Below are 19,385 nucleotides of genomic sequence, written 5' to 3' on the forward strand. Positions count from 1 at the left end.
TCCCTTGCCTAAGGATTATGACGGACCCTTCGGAACATTAATGAAATTTAGGCACTAGCAATGATAATTAAATGGTTATGCTTCAGTTTTTCTGACTGATTGACTCTGATCTCTACGCCATATTTTGACAGTCACTTTTCTCAATTTTAAAACAAGGCAAGGATTGATAGAATAGATTGATGTAGAACCAGTTGCGGTCATCATCTAGGGTGATGCGTATATTGCCCACTTTTGCAAATTCTGCGTCTCCTGTACGGCTGTAGTTCGTCATCTGAATGAGCGATCAAAATAACGTCAAGTTGCGGCAGGTTGCAGCGAAGGGCAATGTCGAGAGCGCCGTCTTGCGTCCGCGCTTTTACAGGCGGGGTTGTGCCATCGACCGGAAGGGGATGCACGCACGCACACGCATGTGGAAATATTGTCTTTTTATGAGGGTGTTTGTTTGCAAACTGTGCGGTTAAAGGGACGCAAGTAGTCAAACTATGCATCCCATTGTTTAACTTCATGTAATTTAAAGGAAATGTTTATCAATAGTACCACATGACTTCAATGCGCTCTTATACACAGCCCATCACCAAAACAAAAAAATGCTGTCAAAATTTTTGGGTGTATCGTCATGTTAAATAATTCCCGCCAAAAGTCATAAATATGATGCCTTTAGGTGTTTAAGTTTGTTTTGCATTCTCGAATAAGTACTACCTTTACCCTTTGGACTGGACCACATTCATGCGTAGGCCGTTTCCACCAGACAGCAGTCACTGATTCGCCAATCCATTGACCAATCGACTTTAACAATCCTAGCTTTACATATATTCAGCAGCGCGATATTCGCTGAGGTTCACTAACATTTAGGAGTCTGGTCGGTAAGCGCCTGCTAAATGTAATTACGACGCGATGTTATCAGTACTTGGGTACTGTCCTTGACATTGTGCATTTGTTTCATTAAGTCTCACTTATTTAAGTACCTAAAGCACCTGAGCATTTAGGCTGTTAAGCTTCAGGAAAACAGAAGCAAACCAGATTTGTTGAACTTTATTTTCTGCACCATTTTCAGTTCCGTTTTACGTAACCTGGAAAAGTGCACTGAAATGTGATCCAACTCAATGATTGCGTCATTTTGTTTGTTTAGTGCTTATGCCGACATTTCTAAACAAAAAAGTTCAATGCAGCACAGTATGCGTTAATTAGCAATTAGTTCTTTCAAACCAATCATGGATACGATCTCTAAAACCATTGGTTTTGCTATTGCATACAACAAAGGTGGTTCTTGCGGTCGCCTGCATGGTACGATTACGATCAGCAATCGCATGCCAACTGCGGTGGTTTCTGGTTTCATCGCTTTTTTTTGAAATTTCCAAACGAAGTGCTTCACACAACCTACAATTTGGCATAATAACTTACCATTATCAAATACTCTGTTCAACACCATGCTGAAATACGAGTTTGTATGCCTTAAAATTAGGCTTGTAAAACAATTTGTCACCAGAAACTTCGAAGTTAGTGCCTTTTGTATGCTTGGAAAAATGATTTTGTTCAATTTTATGCCAGACTTTGAACTCTAGAATCACTTTTTGGGCATCACGTGGTAATTCAGTGAATGCAGTAAACTTTTAACTAGTTCTGAAACCCATAAAAATGTAGAGCGGATAGTCATGATTTCATCCATTGAATTCGCGCCTAGCTTGATTGACTTTACTGAAACTTCAAGGCTAACTTTATTGACTATTTGGGAAGCTTATGTAAATGATTGAACATTTCGTTCGCAAAGGTGTTTACATTTTTGCTGAAAATGTTCAAGAAACAACCGCATAACTTATGAACTGCTTAAGACTTTACCATTGCAACCCGTTTTTTATCACTGTCACTAAAGTAAATTTACATTCTAATCCAATTTGCAAAAACCATTTTATACAACCTGTCAAAGTATTGTTTTTAAGGGTTTTATTATGCTTTTAGACCAAACAATGAATGGGCGTCCAACTATCCGTCCCTTCACTCCCTTTAATCCTGACAAGGACTCGGAAGAGTTGCGTCAGGCCATGAAAGGAATTGGTACGAATACGCTAACTACTGCTATTTGTACATCAGCCTTTCGTCAATTTCCTGAGCATTTTATCGGAAATGCATTAATTTTCTTCAGAGTATGTAACTGCCGTAAAAATATGAACGTTAACTGACCACGGTACGATTGCGTCAGCTTCTGGGCGGAGCCGACAGTTAAACTGAATACTTGCTCACTAGTCTCATACGATTCATTCATTCGTTAAAAGTAATCGCAATTAATGATAGCAGATTTTTGGTGGAGCCATATTTTATACCTGTCGGTTATTTAATGTCCCCACTTTATTATTTACAGGAACTGATGAGGCAAAAATAATAAAGGTTCTCGCAAACAGATCGGCATCTCAGCGTAAGGCCATTGCAAGCCGCTACTTGGCACTATATGGAAAGGTAAGGCGGAAATTTCACTTTCCACACTGAGGTGTCCGAGTGTGTTAAACCTACAGCTGCGATTTGCATAATTTCAAGAGTTAACTTTTAAGCAAGGACTTGGGGTTTTTATTGGTGCGATTTAATCACCAATGCCAATGACATATTAGCTATACCATTGTTTAATCATTAGAAAGTATGATAAACTTAAATGCTATGAAATCTGTTGAGTAGCAAAAGTCTTTAAAAGCCAGTCGCTTCCAAAGTTATCATAAAATCTTTAATTACGCCTCGCAGAATTAAACATCTTTTGCATTAAATAGCCTACATAAATGATGGTTCTTTGTGAAGATTGAAATACTTAATAAAAGTAAGCAGCTGAACAACTTAACCAAGTAACATCGTCATTTTTTGCATAAAATAATTTTTTGGTGTGGGATGACGGTAATTTTTCACAGGGCCTCAGGTGATATATTTGGAACATAAATGAGCAATAAAAGTCTTTTAAACAACGTCTTACACCATGTTTATAAAGCATAATTTTTCCCTCTGATTGCCATAGCACCTGGAAAAGGATCTCAAAAGCGAGCTGAAGGGCAATTTTGAGGACGTGGTGCTCGCATCACTCCAGGAGGTGGCGGAGATGAAGGCATGCGCTCTACGTAAGGCTATGAAAGGTGCGGGTACGACGGAGCGCGTGCTCATCCAGGTCATCGCCGTTGCCTCCAACGCAGAGGTGCAGCATATCAAACAGGCCTATCAAACCAGTAATTTCCTCTCCATTGCTGACCACTCGCTTGACTAATTCACCATTATTTGCATCATAACACGGACTATCAAAAGAATAAGCCACATCTCGATCTGTGAAAGGCGAAACTAACATTCCTGTTAAATGAAAAATTTTTATGATACCAATTTTCTAGTACTCATAAGAAATAACTTATATTTCATGATCATCCAAAGATATTGCGTAAGATGAAAGCAAAACTTCCTTTGAATGAGTTGAGAATGGTAGACATGATTAGATGTTGAATATCATTTAAGTGTCTATATTTCGAGGGGTTTATCTAACTGACTCTTTAACGTGACAGGCAGTTCCTTACAAATGATGAAGTAAGAACCATGACACCTTGCAATAACTCGATATCCATTTGCATTTTGGTGTAGTTACAGAACGCGATCTAGAAAAGGATATAGTCAGTGAGACTAGTGGAGACTTTCGGCGAATTTTGGTGGCGATGCTGCAAGCTCAACGCGATGAAAATCCTCACGTTAATCAAGCGCAGGTCGAAGTTGACGTTGATACGTTATACGAATGTGGAGAGGGGTACGACTTAATGAATCGTTATTCCTGCAAAGTTTATCTGCCAACCACTACATAGTCAAACGTCATCATATCTGTTCGTTATTGATTATTATACACTTTAAATCGTCTTCTAGTTTATCTGATACCAGTTTTATTCATTAAGGAGGATTGGAACCGAAGAATCCCGATTCACTCAAATCTTCGCTCAAAGGAGTTTTCCACATATCAAAGAAATCATAAGAACTTATACAAATGTGGGCAGACTTATTACTTTTGCTACTTAATGCATTTCCGTACTCGCTTCTCAAAATACTCTTGATTCATCTCATCCATAGACGTATAAGAAAACACTTATTGAAGCCATCAAAAGTGAAACCTCCGGCAACTATTGTGAGACACTGATAACTATTGGTATGCATTATCAAGGGTCTTAACTGTTACTTCACCCTTACAGCGTTTTGTGTATATTGTATAAGCAAACACTTATAGGCGTATCCACTATTGCTGATATTAATCATAAAATATTAAATGCTTTTTACCCATTTATAGCTTCGTATGCGGAGGACCCAATCGCACTGTTTGTTAATTGGCTTCAAGAATCAATGGCTGGAATGGGCACTCGTGATGATGATCTTATTCGTCTAATTCTGTCCTGCGCCGAGGTGATTACAATGCCTGGTTTTAACTTATCTATTCCCGTCAATTAATGTATAATGATGAGACTAAACATGATGGATGCGCATTATCTTTATGCAGAAAATTTGAAGTAGGATTAACGGAGGTATATATGTAAACTACTAAAAAATTTATAAAAATCAATTGAAAATGTTCACGACTTGAAGTCACAAATTACGACCTCCATGACTTGAGAGTAATGTACTTATTTTACATCAAAATGGCAATTTCGGAATTTTTCACAGTTTCACCTATCTAAACGGCTTTTTTGCAATCATGATTTCACTCAAATTCAATGCTGGTTTGCGAATATACCTTTAAAATCATGATTTCTCAGGGGTGTTGTAAGGTGTGCGAATCCTTTCAGCTGTGAGTTACCATCCCGCGGTTTCCTCACTTCACTAATGCCGCATAAGCTTGGTTGCAACTTTGGTGCTTCGGGTGTCTTGTAGTGTGGAAATATGCCTTCTGCTAGACTGCTGATTTGATATGACTTGTTTACTGTTCAAACGTTTTGTTTTGCAGCTATTCTTTCTACGCTTTACAGACTAATCTTGAAGATATCAAGGAGGCTTATCAACGGAAAACGAAGAAGCTTCTGACAAACGCCATTCAGAGTGAAACTTCGGGGGATTACAAGCGTATGCTGGTTGCAATTGTAGAGGGGAATGCATAATTCGCCTGTGGACATGCAGCTTTGTCTTCTAAACTCTGGAAATGCTCTTAATACAGTTCCTGCTTCTGCGGGCCAATAATAAATGTCTCAGTCATCCCGCTACTTCTACATGCCTTCCACCGATATGAAACGACTGAATAATAAGGTGATATACGATACATAAAATTTTACAGGATATAACCTTCTTCATAAATGAAAATAAACAAGATTTTTTATAAGTTTGGGCCAAGAATTTAAAGTACGTGTACCACTTTTATCGATATATGTGACTAGAAGTAAACCGAAATGTCGCACAAGTGCGACTAAAGAGCAGGAAAAATTTTTCGGCTACATTATTTTTCAAAAAGAGTGGTGAAAGAACAATGTTCAAAATAATTCTAAGAATAGTATCTTTGACATCTTAAGCGTATTACGTTGTATTTCACGAACAGAAATCGTGATTTGGTTTTAGAATCAGGATAGATTCCACCTGACATTAAATACAAATTGGTACAAATTTTGTTAGGATATGAAATGCCGCAGGACTTTCCTGAAGGTAGAAGTAGATATAATATGCTAGCAGAATATATGTATTCGGCATCAGTAGGGCCGGGGCCTCTGGCATGGCCTGGAGGCCAGCTCAACCAGTGAAGGTACAATGGTGGAGCGACTAGGTGATTCTTTCTCCCAATCCGGAGAGTTAGATAAGCAACCAACGTATTAAAAGCTATCATCCACTTTATAGCAAATTTTATTCAAAAAATCCCAAATTCTTAAGTATTTAGGGCTCTCAGTTAATGTTAAAACACTCCCGCATTGAATTTGAGAAGTGCTCCAAACACCCTAATTCAAATAACCATTAACGCCACGCTCCTACATATCATTACAAATTTGTAAATATTGCTTACTCAACTTATGAAATTTGTAAAATTGTAGTCTGTGCTCGAAAGTAAGTACCCGTCCTATGAAAGTTCTGCCATAAGGCCCCAAAACTGACGGGTTCGTGATAAACCATACCTTCGGGTGACTTTGAAGAACAATATAGATATTGTAATTAAAAACATTTAAACCTAAAAATTTCCTGCTGTTTCCCACAGATAAAATTAGTCCTTTTGCAATATATTGTGCAAATAATGCTTATGGTTCAGCAGAGAGCCATGCTAAGGTATGTGCAATTATCAATGTCTGTTTTTTCTTCAAAATCATGTGATTATACGTCACATTTCTAAGAACTTGGAGATGGATTCCTAAATTTTTTGATGGAAAACAAAAATGGCTTATTTTCATTGAAGCTGATTTGTAATGCATTCTTTTAAGATATTTTGAATGCGGCTAGCCTATTTTAAACCAGCACGAGTGGTTTTGTTTTCTTCCCAATTTATTTCTATCCTGCCTCTGAAATTCGGCACTCTCAGTGATATGAACCATACTTATTCCACTTCATTTCTTCTCTTTATTCCATCTAAGCCTCCTGCTTTAATAACCTGAGAGCTTTCTCAAATAGCACTTGAACTAGTGTCAACTTGGTTGCTTGGGTTTTTCATGATAATAAGACGATCAAGGAAGTATTCCAATGGAGAACTACAGGAATCCTACCAAGGTTATCCACCTAAACTCGTCTCCTGATTGAACATAATTGGTGGATTACTCTTCCAACTAGTAACTTTCCTACTATGACTTTTGTGGTACTAGCATTCTAGAAACAGAGGAGCCTTCACCTAAAATAAAGCTGTTTATTGCTGTAAATTATCACAACCATATTGATGGGAATTAATGAGTAAGATGTGTAGTAGCCGGAGGTAGGATGGCTATTGTGTCGAATGAGGTTTGATTACAGTTGCCGCATGCTATTCAACGGAGAATCAATCACTCTTGGACTGCCACAAGAAGCCGCATTTCATATGCAAGAAATGGATAAAGGAGGAAAGCGACGCACGCCAAATATACGTTACTGTGTCAACTCACAGTCCGAATACATTATTCACCTTTATCGTCTGTCCGGGCTTTCACACGCACGAATTCGTATAGTTCAGTAAGCTTCACGCCATCTTGAATTCAAGAGACTGCAGCTCTAATCCCGACTTTACCGTTTGTCACTAATTTGCGCTTCTATTGGCTACGACATGAATATTTATCTATTAGAATAGTTTTGCAAGCACAATCTGTCAAGTGAGATATTCATTTTAACTGTGAAATATATAAGAATATACTTGAGAAAACCTCAAAGTCAACTAAAAGAGCAACCTCGAATGAAAAATTGAATCACCTATGCCGCCTGATATACCTTATGCATCACAACAATACCTGGTTTTCACTTACTTTCCCCTTCTTGATTCCCTTTATAGTGAAATTACCAAGTATCACTAATTTTCAGAATTGTTTTTTAATGGTGTATTAGAGCAATCACAGGTGTTGGAGAACATTTCAAAACATGAACTTGGCCTTTATGAGTTAAATTGGTAAAGTACGCGGTGTTGGGTCTGATGGTTTTTAAGTTACTTTGCCTAAACCAACCTCAAAATGCCTTTATTTTGGTATCGGACAATAGTTTACACCTCATCTGATTGCATTATGCACGAAATAAAGGAAAATTTTCCCTTTTATATTAGTTATTTTTGGCTTCTTGGTGAAATTGAAGTAAAAAAAAACTTAAATGTCTACTGTTACATCAATACTTGGAGGTACTGTCAGATTGAATATTTTTGTGTAGAAAAGGGCCTCATAAACCGGTTTCTGCATAGTCATATCATGCACTGCTCTCGGTCGGTAAAAATGGCAACGCCAACCCAATGTAACTTCCATTATGCAACGAACCAGTCACTGATTCACTCAATCGCCCTCGGTTTTCTCACTTGTGCACACGACATTTGCCTCGAGCACAAGTGGGGAACCAATCACAGGTACAGAATCACACAGCCAACACGATCGCGCACGTGATACGGCATTGAGGTGTTGTGGAGGTAACTGCGCAAATTCCAATTACTCATTTAATGCAGCCGTGTGAGAGAACCCGAAGTATTGAGGAGTAAATATAATGCATAGATTTCTTCAAAAATGAATGATCGAAGAGATCCAAGCATATTCAAAATGTTTAAACCTTACGACCAGCTTCTGTTTGAGTGTACCGTAAGTGTCATCTTATTAAGTCGCTTTTTATTAACTCGCAAAGGTAAAGTTGTTTTATGTATATTTAATTATCTGGTTAGTTTTTATGGTCTAGTTAAATTCACGGGCATTAATAAAGAAAAAATCATTCATTGTGCTCCCAATTTACATCAAGGTGAAATCGCTCAGAAATAGGTTTATTTTTTATAATGAATAATATTCATAAGATGCTGTTGTAAATCTAAATTTCAAAGGACGCATGGTCTTCATTTTAGTGCGTCGAATTTGATTCACATGAAACACTGCATATTATCTATAACAGGAAATTTTTTAGCAGACATTTCAGATATCGTTCTAGGATTCTTGCAAATGCATATTGTTAGAGGGGGATGGAAAATGAATCATTTATCAATGGGGAGAATATAAGAGTCCTGGTGGTTTGCTAGACGATGATTGACAGATCGTATTTCAACTGAATATTTGCTGTTGAATTAATTTAATTTAACTTCTAATATTATATTCCTCTTTGATTGGAAAGAGGAAATATAATCTTGATTTGAATTTGGATCATTACACCCTCCATACTAAGGAGGTGGGAGATATTGCAAAACAAATAGGTAGCTCTCCAGAGTGGTTTAGGGATCTTTTGCATTTTAGTCAGTTCTCACTGACTTGTGCTCAAGCATTTGGTTGCACAATATTCCCGCCTACAGCGCAGGCCCGCAGAAGACCGTAAGAACTTACTTTTTTCCTAGTTAAACACAATTGTCAAATCCTTACGCTTGTGACTTTGTGTCTTAATTAGGCATAATCTTCTTGCTATTTTGGGTGTATCTTTATAAATGGGAACTCACGTACTGGAAATAGAAGGCCACTTAATCCAGCGCTCCTAAGGCGTAACATTTTATGACCCCTCGAGTTTTAATGTGTGAACTGTTTTTGTAGTTTGTGAAGTTTACAAAACAATTTTACATGTGATGACTAAGCACCGGGACGTAAAATCACTTTAGGTTAAACGAAACAGTCTCTGGTTTTCACGAGATTTAGTAAATATTATTTCAATATGTAATATCTAGTTTATGGTTAAGGTCCTTTAGACGACAATAAATGATTTTCTCCTTTAAGGTGCTTCGATTTCATGCACATCAAAGTACTCAGGATGTACCGTTTGCTGTGCTATCAGCGTTCAAGCACCACATAGAAAACATTTCGAAAAAGGGTAAAGTAAGTGCCGATTTCCTTAGTCCCCAAGTCCGAAGTTTTCCGTCTTGATGCCTAGTTAATAAATAGCGTTGAATCATTAAACAAAAATCAGAACTCAAGCTGTTATTGCTGCTGAGATTTTTAATAAAAGCCTTACAACTAAATGGTAGGTTTAACCAGATTTACTTCAAATATTTACCACATTTTTGAGGAATTTTGGATAAATTTGTATTTTGTAATATTGTTCCCTAACTCTGTAGCTAATAATGACGCTAAGAAAATCCCTGGTCTGGACTGAAGAGCACGAGAGCGAACTGAATCGGATTTCTAACATGTTTCAATGGGAGAGAGGCCTAGTGGTGCGTACTTTTCATCATCCTTGTGTCTTCATGATTATTTTACAAAACCCGCGAGACGATTTTAATGATACCGCTAAGGTAGTCTTGCATTTGTTTATTGTTCCACATTGATTTAGGTCTGGGACCGTTTTGCCGGATAGAGACCTAAAGTTCACAGATTTTTAGAATAATAGAGTTATTTATTATACCTTTTATCTACTAAATTTATTTTAAGTAGAATTTCTAAGATCATTTAACATTGTAAAGTTTTTTATGGGGGTTCTTAAATTAGAAAAACTTAAAAGTAAATTTTACTGCATTACTTCATAAAGTTAAATGTTATTAAAACTTTATCCTCTTTGATTCCTAAAATTATGTTTGAAACCACTTTATGTTCTTAGGCCCTTGCAAATGAAATACGAATGCAGCATGAATCCGTTCAAACGACAATCAAGGAGATGGAAAAGTTAGGGACCATCACCTATCGCGTACCGAAGGAAGAAAACACTACCTTCAAACCATACATATTCAAGGCCAAAGCGATCGTAGGAGTAAATCAACCTGGGGTAATTTTGATTCTAGAATGCCTAGATTCTAGTATTAATTATTAGTATACAGTAGTACGGTCTTCAACAATTTCAGCTTAAGTGCGTCATAGAAAGTGGACAGATGTACACAGTCATTGACCAAAAAGATCCATTCGTTTGGAAGGTAAGGCATCACCTTTAAGAAATTACTAAATGCCCTTAAGAATTTACTAACGTAAATAGATTTCTTGATCGCATTAAAAGTGTGAAATTAACCATTAAATTCCGTTTTTATTCAAAAGTTCTTTTAAGAATTATATTGTTCATAAACTCATAAAATGGTTTAATTGAAAATTCTACTTCGCATTTACGTAGTGATCGGTCTTATAAAACTAGATTTATCTTGTAGCTTGCTGAAACAGGGCAAGAAATTCCTTCTATATTTTTGGAACCATGGTTTAGTGGTCCAGAAGAACGACTTTGTGAAAAGTAAGAAAATAAGCAAAAATAGTTTTCTGTCTATGAAATTACAGAATTATGTTTCATTTGCCATTCACCATTAAACTTTTTAGAGTTCAAAATAAACTGGACTCCTTCAAGGCATTGTGTTTAACGAAGACCTGCCAAATTCTTCTGCACAAACTAAATGAACGGCAGGTGATTTTTTAGCGTGTTTATCAAATATTGTTCGATGTGTCGTGTAGCATACCACCAGTGCCATTTTGCGCCTAGAATTTGACAAATTCGAGACGGCCCTTGCATTTTCCTCGCAGCATTATTTCACCCAAACCGCAGGACAGTCAAGTTACTCAGCTTCCTCAGTATTTACGAGATTCTCTCGTCAGCTGGATCGAGCAATTTGGCACAGACAAAATGTCGTGGGAGCCAGTTGATCAGTTTTGGCAGTGGTACCAATCCACTACTGGTGAGACTGACTATCCCTGAGGATGCGAAAAGCGGTATTTTCAAGCGAAATACTTAGAACTGACCATAGTTTGGCTCTTACGGTGGTAATGGTACTATTTTATGCACATTCCTAAACTACAAGTAAAGCTAACTCGTGGATTAAATGCAACTATCAAGGTTATTCAATTTGTCTGCGGTTATAAAATATGTTTTCAAAGGCTTAACAACAGCAAAAAACTTGCCGCAATTGATTATATAGCTTTTCAGCCCATAGTTACCTATGTGTGCACTCCTAAATTATCTCCACCTTCACACATCGTGTATTAACTAATGACTTACCCAGTTGGACCACCCAGGCATTATTCACATTTACCAGACGAAAAAAACCATTGCACAAACATTTCAAGTCATTTTAATCAAATCAACCTTCCTCTTAAAGGAACAGTGCCCACGTGTGGATAGTTAACTATTCACCTTTGTTTATTTTAAGCCCGATTTTCTTTAAATTTATACGCGGTATGCCAAATTACTTTTTCTGTCATTATTTATTACTCTACTAGTTAGAAGGAAAGATTTGATTGAGGCGGTCCAAATAAACCTCCGATTTATTGAGGTATGTTTTTGCACTGAAACTATAGCATACACTTTCAAATTTTAAAAAATGCCAACGTTTTATCATGAAAGGAATTTTTTCAACAATAGGCACTATTCCAGATGGAAAATAGTTCATTGACTGAGTATTATGAAGAGTCAGGATTCAACGAAACGGAAATACTGCCCATGAGTCAGCAGTCAAATGGCGGACTAAGCAGGTGAACATTGGCCAAGAGCCATGATTTTATCCTTGTTCCTACCAAAATGAAAAATAGGCATTATTAATGCACAACAGGGTGGTTTTTTGAGCTGTTTCACTGGGTAACACATAATCTTACAATTTTTAGAGGTTTAACACTACAGTACCTAAAAAACAACTTTATCTCTAATTTAACTTTTCATAAATCACAGGTATGCAGCATTTACTAGCTTAAGCATATTTTAATACATGCATTGTGGGGAAAAAATCTCCCTTTCTGATAACTCTTGTTTTGTTTCGCAGCTCATTCAGGTGGAACGCCAAACTTGAAAGCATCGTAAACACACAGCAGGAATTTGCATGGAAGGGGAACCTGCACAAAACCGATGCATCAGTGGTGGGTAGTGAATAGAAACTGACTTATTCATCTTTGTACATCTTCGTGCACATAAATGACTCCGCCGAAATGGTGGTTTTGCTGAGCATACTTTGACGTGCAAGCTGAGTAATAAGTGTACCATGAGATCAGACAAACCAAAGATGCTAGCGTTTATCACTTGGGGGATGGAATTTATATTTGAAAAGGAACATATGCTATTTGTTTAAAATATGCTCGTTTAACTTTATAAAGTTCCCTTTACTTGGTAGACCCTCACCATCAAACGTCGACAGAGCAACACTAGAACATATGAATTGGCTATTTTTAGTCTTCTTTTCAATGAGCTTGTATTTACCCATCCACAAATTTCATGCTGCTCTCTTTGTAGTGTCGCAAAGATCCGAGAACACTCGATCTACCAGCTGCGGCAGCAATAGCCAAAACCTTTACTTCGAAACAGTTCAACTGAAACACCCCACAATTATATTCAAATTGAAAAAATCGACCCTACTTAAAGGGACCCAATTTTGTAAAATACTTTGCACAAATAAATTTTACATTATTCACTCAGTGAACTTGACCATTATGTATACCAACAATAATTTTGGTGTCTAAACGTTGCCTTTACCTGTACTGATTGAAAGCACCAAACCCATCCATGGTGTTCATTATTTGAAATTGTCTCTGCGTCTATTTTATTACCATTAGTATCTGTCTATCAACCTTTTTGCACTTAAGGAAATGAGGAGAAATTAATGTTCTGAAAATAATACTGCTGCATCTATGGTAAAAATAGTTTTGAATTATCGAAAGTAGTATAAAAGCGTATATTTTGATGCAAGTCGTCTATGATTTTACGATGTAAATGGAATAAAGCCGAAAACGCTGTCAATAAACTCGAAGTAACTACTCCTCATTTACTTAAAGTATAGCATTGAAAAAAATGTTGAATAATACCCCGTCAAAATCTTGTGGAACAGTATAAGGGATTGGTGAGGAAAGTGCACATGATATCCAAAACCAGATAACTATCGTCCCTTGTGTCCGTGAATAATTCTGTTTTGTCGATTTTTCCACCAGATAATTGAAACAAAATAGTGATTTCTTATTACTTTTTTGCCTACTGTATTCATCACTTATTAATAGAAAGCAATGTGATAATTTCAATGAAGACACGGTGACAATTCATTGTTTGTATGATCTACAAGCGAAGGGCACGGAAATGTGCAACTTAGTAACGATTTCCGTCTTCATTACGAGACGTCTCATGGCAGCTCCCCCTTGAAACGCACAGGCGCATGTTCTTGTATGCTTTTAATGTGCTTTGCTTCTAAGAGCGGAGTGCCCCCACATACCATACGCTTTCGCTATAAAATGTTGCAACAGGTTACATAGAATCTAGACTTATGCGCTTATTTTTACATCTCATTTTGCCTTGTTAAGCCCTCATTATGTCTTCGCCCCTCTCTAATCTGGAATTGCTGCCTCAACATTGTTTTGCTGATTTGTGCAAATATATATCTGCATAATTGCGGATACCTATTATTATTGTGGTTAATTGAAAGAGAACGGCGATGTCATTCGAAATGACTTGAATTGGAGCTCTATTGCAAGAATTCCGAAACTTTCCATTTGAGCTCAAAATCGATACTGAACAATTCCTCTGCATAGTTTTAGACGGATTTTGAAAAATACGATTATCTTTGCCTTATTAGTTCATTAGAAGGCGCATTCTAAATTCTCCCGAATCTTCTTCAGCCCTGTCGGTGTTAAATATTCTTCTTCCGCACTTTTGACTGAATATAAAGTAATGCAATTTATTGACATTCATAATTATCCATGTACTGTATCTAAAAGACTAAGGTACATATGTGAGTTTTGAAGTCATTCGATCGGTTACTTTATATATTATCCAATTGTCACCCTTTAATGTTATCATCTTTGTGTGGTTACTTCACCCCCCCCCCCCATTGGCTAGCTCTCACCAAAGACGGTGGGCTCCGCATTTGTATCTATGCATATGCGGTACTACTTTGGCACATTTCAACATTCAAAGATCTTCAGTAAGTATACCACATCATTGCGAATTTACAGAGTGCAATTCGTTTTATATGGAATGCAACACGATGCTGAAATTTAAAGAAGTCTTAGGTTTCGATCTGCATAATTATTTTGAAAAGCCTGGAGATTTCCACCCTCTGAGAGTTATTATTGGGACTTGTAAATAATCCATGCATGAATATTGCCTACAATATATTCCTAAGTAGACACAACTCTCTAATTCTGTAAAATTGTTGTCTGGACTTTCTTTTTCAACTATGCTGTGGCGTAAACATTACTCGACCAATCAAGTTGACGCAACACTAAATTCTTTTTCACTCTTTTGGCATAACAACGACTCTTAGAATTACTCCATTTTGAAATATCTTAAGTCAAATTCTGACCAAACTGAAGCCAGCAACCTTACAGTTACATATATCAAAAGTTTGCTGGGTAAATTAACGATCAACGTGTCTGTTATTTTCCGCTGAGACATTTTTGATAATTTGCTCTAAAGGTTAGGATTTCAGGTAAAGCGCATGCCACAGCTACCTGTGACGTCAGTGCTCATGGAAGCATCCCAAATTCGCCGCAACTACTTGGTAACGTAAACCAACTATCGGTGGTGAATTTTGAAAAAGTACCATATATTCACCATCCGATTAAAATTCACACTTTCACACAAACAAGTTTTTTCACAAGTCTCACGTCAAGCGTGTTCCTCAGGATAACTTTTGGATTGGTTGTTTTAAAACTAATATCTGTGAACCAATTATTAGCAGCATTAAAACCCAACATAATTCTCTCACTTAAGTGGTAATTTCTTATTACCTGGGCGAAGTTATGAGCTACCTTCAAAGCTACTGCTCCAACATGATAAATCAACCTCGACACACAAATACGTCTTCCTACTCCTATCCGGACTCGCCTGACATCCCACCACTACCAAACTTGGACCAACGAAAATGGTGGGTCCCAAATATACCTTTGTTTACATTACAAGTTTAAAGCACCTTAATTAATCAGTACTAAATGCCTTAAAATTTCACCACTCTAAGTCGCATATGACTAACGAAATTTAAATGTCCATCTTCTACTTTACCCCAATTCGGATTATGTAAAATTGACTCTGTGTACTAAGGTGTATAAAGGGATTCATTAGCCTCTTAATTAATGTCAAAGCAGCAGTTTATCGGGTTTGAGAACTAAATTTTGCGTGGACAGAAAGCAAGCCAGTATGGTGTTTAACTTTAGAAACCCTGCTGTTCTAGGGCCTAATGAATCTCCCATTCACTGACGTAGAAGAGAGGTAGTATGCAACAACAAATTATCATTTAATAACAAATATCTTTCGAAGCAGCATAAAGTACCTGTCCCCTCTTTGACTTTAAAGTAACACTATTTAAGTATATTCCTGCTTTTTATTTTCTAAACGTTAAACTACTATAAATACGGAACACCGTTATTAAAGTGTGTATGCACACTACTATTATTATCTCTCATGAACAGTATATCGGATGGCGTTAAGGGCAATCAGACGACTACTAATTCGTCATGTGCAAGGCTACTCAAATCACACGGCACTATTTAAACAAGAGAATAGGGACTCCTCATTTTCAATCATGTCATTCGGTGTAGCCACGCAGAGGCGCCTTCGTGACAGGTGACAGGTTTTTAATAACTACAGCAACTCCTTTTTTGAACCGAGCCACAGTAACCAACCACTTTTTCACTCTTTTACACACAGAAGGATGCTCAGTTTGAGGAGATGAAAAAAGCAGGTGAATGCGCATAGGCGTCAAAACATTTTGTAGCACAGGTTATCATTCATCGACTGCCTATTACATTGCGCAATTCCGGCGAGAATCATGATGATTAGGAAAAGTAAACGGGTGGAGTAATTCATTTCCATTGTATTGTTTGCTACTTGCATAAGCGGCAAACTTCATGCGTTTCGACAGTCTACTTTGTGAACCCGTTGAAGCGAAAATGTCCTTTTTTGTCGCATTATGTGAATACATTTTTTGTTATACTAATTGTATTCGCTTAGTTCATATTTGGTGCGCATCACTTATGTTGATGACAGTCGGATGAAATGTAATGGATCAGGCAGCGCATGGGAAATGAGCCAATCTTTCTACATTTTTCTTGCCTTTATCAAAATTCCCATTTCTGCATCTTTTTGTGGCCTTGTAATGCGTTAGTGATTTGGTGCTTACCTATAGTTGTTTCACATAAGTATTTTCTAATATGGTAATTTTGTGAAATGTACTTATTAAATTAACGTTACCAAATCACAGTTTAGATATTTCTTCGAAGATTTCGTCGGTAGTTATATATGTGGCATCTTTCAGGTACTGCGATAGGGATTGGTTGCCACCGCCTGAAATCGGATTTAAATGGGATATCTTAAATTTCCCAAATGAAGAGCATGGACGATTACCCTATCCAGAAGCAGATAAATTTGCCATGCAGCCTGACAATCCTTTATTTCCGAGTGGGAGAATGAATAGCTTGTCCGATTCCTCAACTACTCCGCTAACTGACTACAGTGATTGTGACAAATTTGGGAGTGATGTTGAAGATGGAGGAAACCCTTCGATTTCAACAGAAGCAAAGTGCCTTAACATGCCCTCAAAACCTTGTACGGTGGACGAGGATTCGCACTTTCTGCCCACATTTGATAGAAGTGAGAAGCAAACTAGAAGACGGGGCATCCGCTACCCCACCAGAGCCTTTGAAGAGGTAAAAGAAAGGCCTTGTGACCATTCTGGAGGCGACTATCGCGAATACAACGCATAACACACTCTATCAACATCTGAATCTTCCTCCAATCTACTCTTCTCACCATTCAAGCACGATTTATTTAATATCGTCCAAAACTACTTTTGCCTTCAAATGATACACATTTGGTAACAGATCTAACTTTTCCGTCGTTCTTCGGTACTATCTAGGCTATCAGACCTCTAGACTAAGAAAACTGGGTTGAGGAAGACATCACATATTATGATAGAGCAGGTTTTTACAAATGACCGAAGTTCTGGAGGTGGATTCGAGCCTGGAGTTTAGCTCATGACTGATGATGCAATCCCAATCAAGAAACTGACCAAGGCCACAACTCAAACTGTCTACTTGCCACTTAGATGGTGCATTTAGGTCAACACACACACAGATAGCTAGAACTCCAATTAAGGGATTAAATTTTCAAGGATCGGATTCCGTACCAATCTTGCTAAGATACAGATTTTAAGGGCTGTGTAAATATAACGAGTAATTTTGCCAATGAGCGCTTTAAGGAAACAGGTTTAAACGCCACAATGAAATATTTGCTGAAATTCAAATCAAATTGGGATTACGCAAGCGGCAAGTATTTTGAGTAAGTTAAACATATGTGTGGCTAATTCAAAAGAATCAGTTAGTTTATATTTAACGGCAAAATTGATTTAAAACATGGTAAATTTGTGGTGCCTCACCTTTCTTCATTCGCATTTATGAGATTTCTGTGAGCATTACAACCTTCTGTGGCAATGCAAAACAATTACTACTCTGGACTATGAGATAAATCTCCTCTTTTATCTCATTTATTTCGAATGACAATTTAGGTTAATTCTCCTGTTTACCACTAATCTATAAAATTGCGTTAAAATCGAGGTGCCATATTATGATTGGATATTTCCACCAAGTTCTCACAGCTTAATCCGTTATCCCACTGGAATTATGGTATGTACTTCCTACCACTTTTAGTTCGTAATTTCAGGGTGGCGACTTCTACTTCTCAAAAATTAAAACCTTCGATCAAGATGAGCTTATCAACTCTATGTCTAGTCGCAAAAAGGAAAGGAGAGAAGAACGTCGTACGAAAAGGCTGGCAAATCTAGGCATATTTGTTGGAAAGTCTTCTTTGAAGTTGCTGAAGAAGGCGCAGCATTTTGACGAATACGCGTCAAATTTGGAGTTAGAAAATCAAGAAAAAGCTGTGGAGTTGAAACAGCGCAGGGCTTGGCAGTTGGCTCATTTAAAAGCTCAAGGTGCTTGCCAATTTTAAGACAAACCTTCATAGGTGTCAAAGTAAAAACTGATTTGTCAAAGATACAAAGATCGGCCCGTAGGGCTAGAAAACTGAAGCAGAAGAGTTCAAGCAGGTGGCAGGAACGCAGTAGAAAGGTTCAAGAGGAACGTGCCATGAAGCAGAGGAAACGGCAACGGAATCTACAGCGGCGGCGTGATGCTAAGCTCGCGAAGAAGTATAAAAGGTTGGTTAAAAAGGGTCACATTCTACCGCAACTACCGAAGGAGTAATAAAATCTCCTTTAGCATACCCTTTGTAAATATTATTCATGGTATACTTTATTGCCATCCTTAACTTGTTCGTTTTCTCGCCATTGTAAGGCTGTAATAAGCTGTTATGCATTTATGTAGTTTGACCCACATGGCTACAGTATTTGCTCCTAAATTATTTATTTGGGATTTGGCTATCACTTCTTGCGGGTATTGCCTTCAAATAATTAAATTGTATCTGTTTATAGTTCCATTCGACATCTTTCTCATTGTAAACACGAATTTCCCTAGAAGGCACTTTAACCGGGTTCCCCCTTTTTGACTTTGGGAGTCGCGCCGTTTTATTTCATTTCAAGCTCCATTTGAACACATTGCATTACTAAGGGTCAGTCTTAACTTATGTTACTTGTGAGCGGAATTCGTCACTTAATGTTTAGCGTCTCTAACCTGTGGGTCCCCATGCATTAGGCTTCCCTTTCTCTATTTGTAAGAGTAGTTGGAAGCGTAATAATTGGCTAGTACCACATGTATTAATTTCGGTTAAAACGTGTATCAGAAACAATCCACAGGAGTTTTCGTTGTCAATGCAATTTCAAACTTCCTGCAAACGGATAAAATATGCGTTTAAGCTTAATGTGTCAGTTGTGCCAATTAGCCTGTCAGAAGTAAACAAAGCGAAATGTGAGTCTGGACAGTACCCGACTTCAGCAAATCTGAGGGGAGTGCCTAACGACTTTAATTTAGCTATAG

The 19,385-nt window shown here is 37.5% G+C and overlaps 2 protein-coding genes across 2 annotated transcripts; both read left to right on the top strand. All coding sequences in view use genetic code 11, as the record gives it.

Moving 5' to 3' along the window:
- Positions 1 to 1,211: 1,211 nt before the first annotated feature.
- On the top strand, positions 1,212 to 5,087 carry EGR_01899 (Annexin A7; the record flags this gene model as incomplete). Its single annotated transcript, XM_024491148.1, has 9 exons — positions 1,212 to 1,284; positions 1,957 to 2,052; positions 2,357 to 2,451; positions 2,993 to 3,197; positions 3,598 to 3,757; positions 3,900 to 3,990; positions 4,072 to 4,147; positions 4,286 to 4,398; positions 4,959 to 5,087. The coding sequence occupies 9 exons, from the start codon at positions 1,212 to 1,214 to the stop codon at positions 5,085 to 5,087; spliced, it is 1,038 nt and encodes a 345-aa protein (XP_024354604.1).
- An 11,775-nt stretch (positions 5,088 to 16,862) lies between these two features.
- EGR_01900 (Surfeit locus protein 6) lies at positions 16,863 to 18,656 on the top strand (the record flags this gene model as incomplete). Its single annotated transcript, XM_024491149.1, has 3 exons — positions 16,863 to 17,102; positions 18,115 to 18,385; positions 18,418 to 18,656. 3 exons carry the CDS (start codon positions 16,863 to 16,865, stop codon positions 18,654 to 18,656), a joined length of 750 nt encoding a protein of 249 aa, XP_024354605.1.
- Between the last annotated feature and the right edge of the window lie 729 nt (positions 18,657 to 19,385).

This window comes from Echinococcus granulosus (genome assembly GCF_000524195.1).
Source record: "Echinococcus granulosus chromosome Unknown EG_S00007, whole genome shotgun sequence".
NCBI lineage: Eukaryota > Metazoa > Platyhelminthes > Cestoda > Cyclophyllidea > Taeniidae > Echinococcus > Echinococcus granulosus.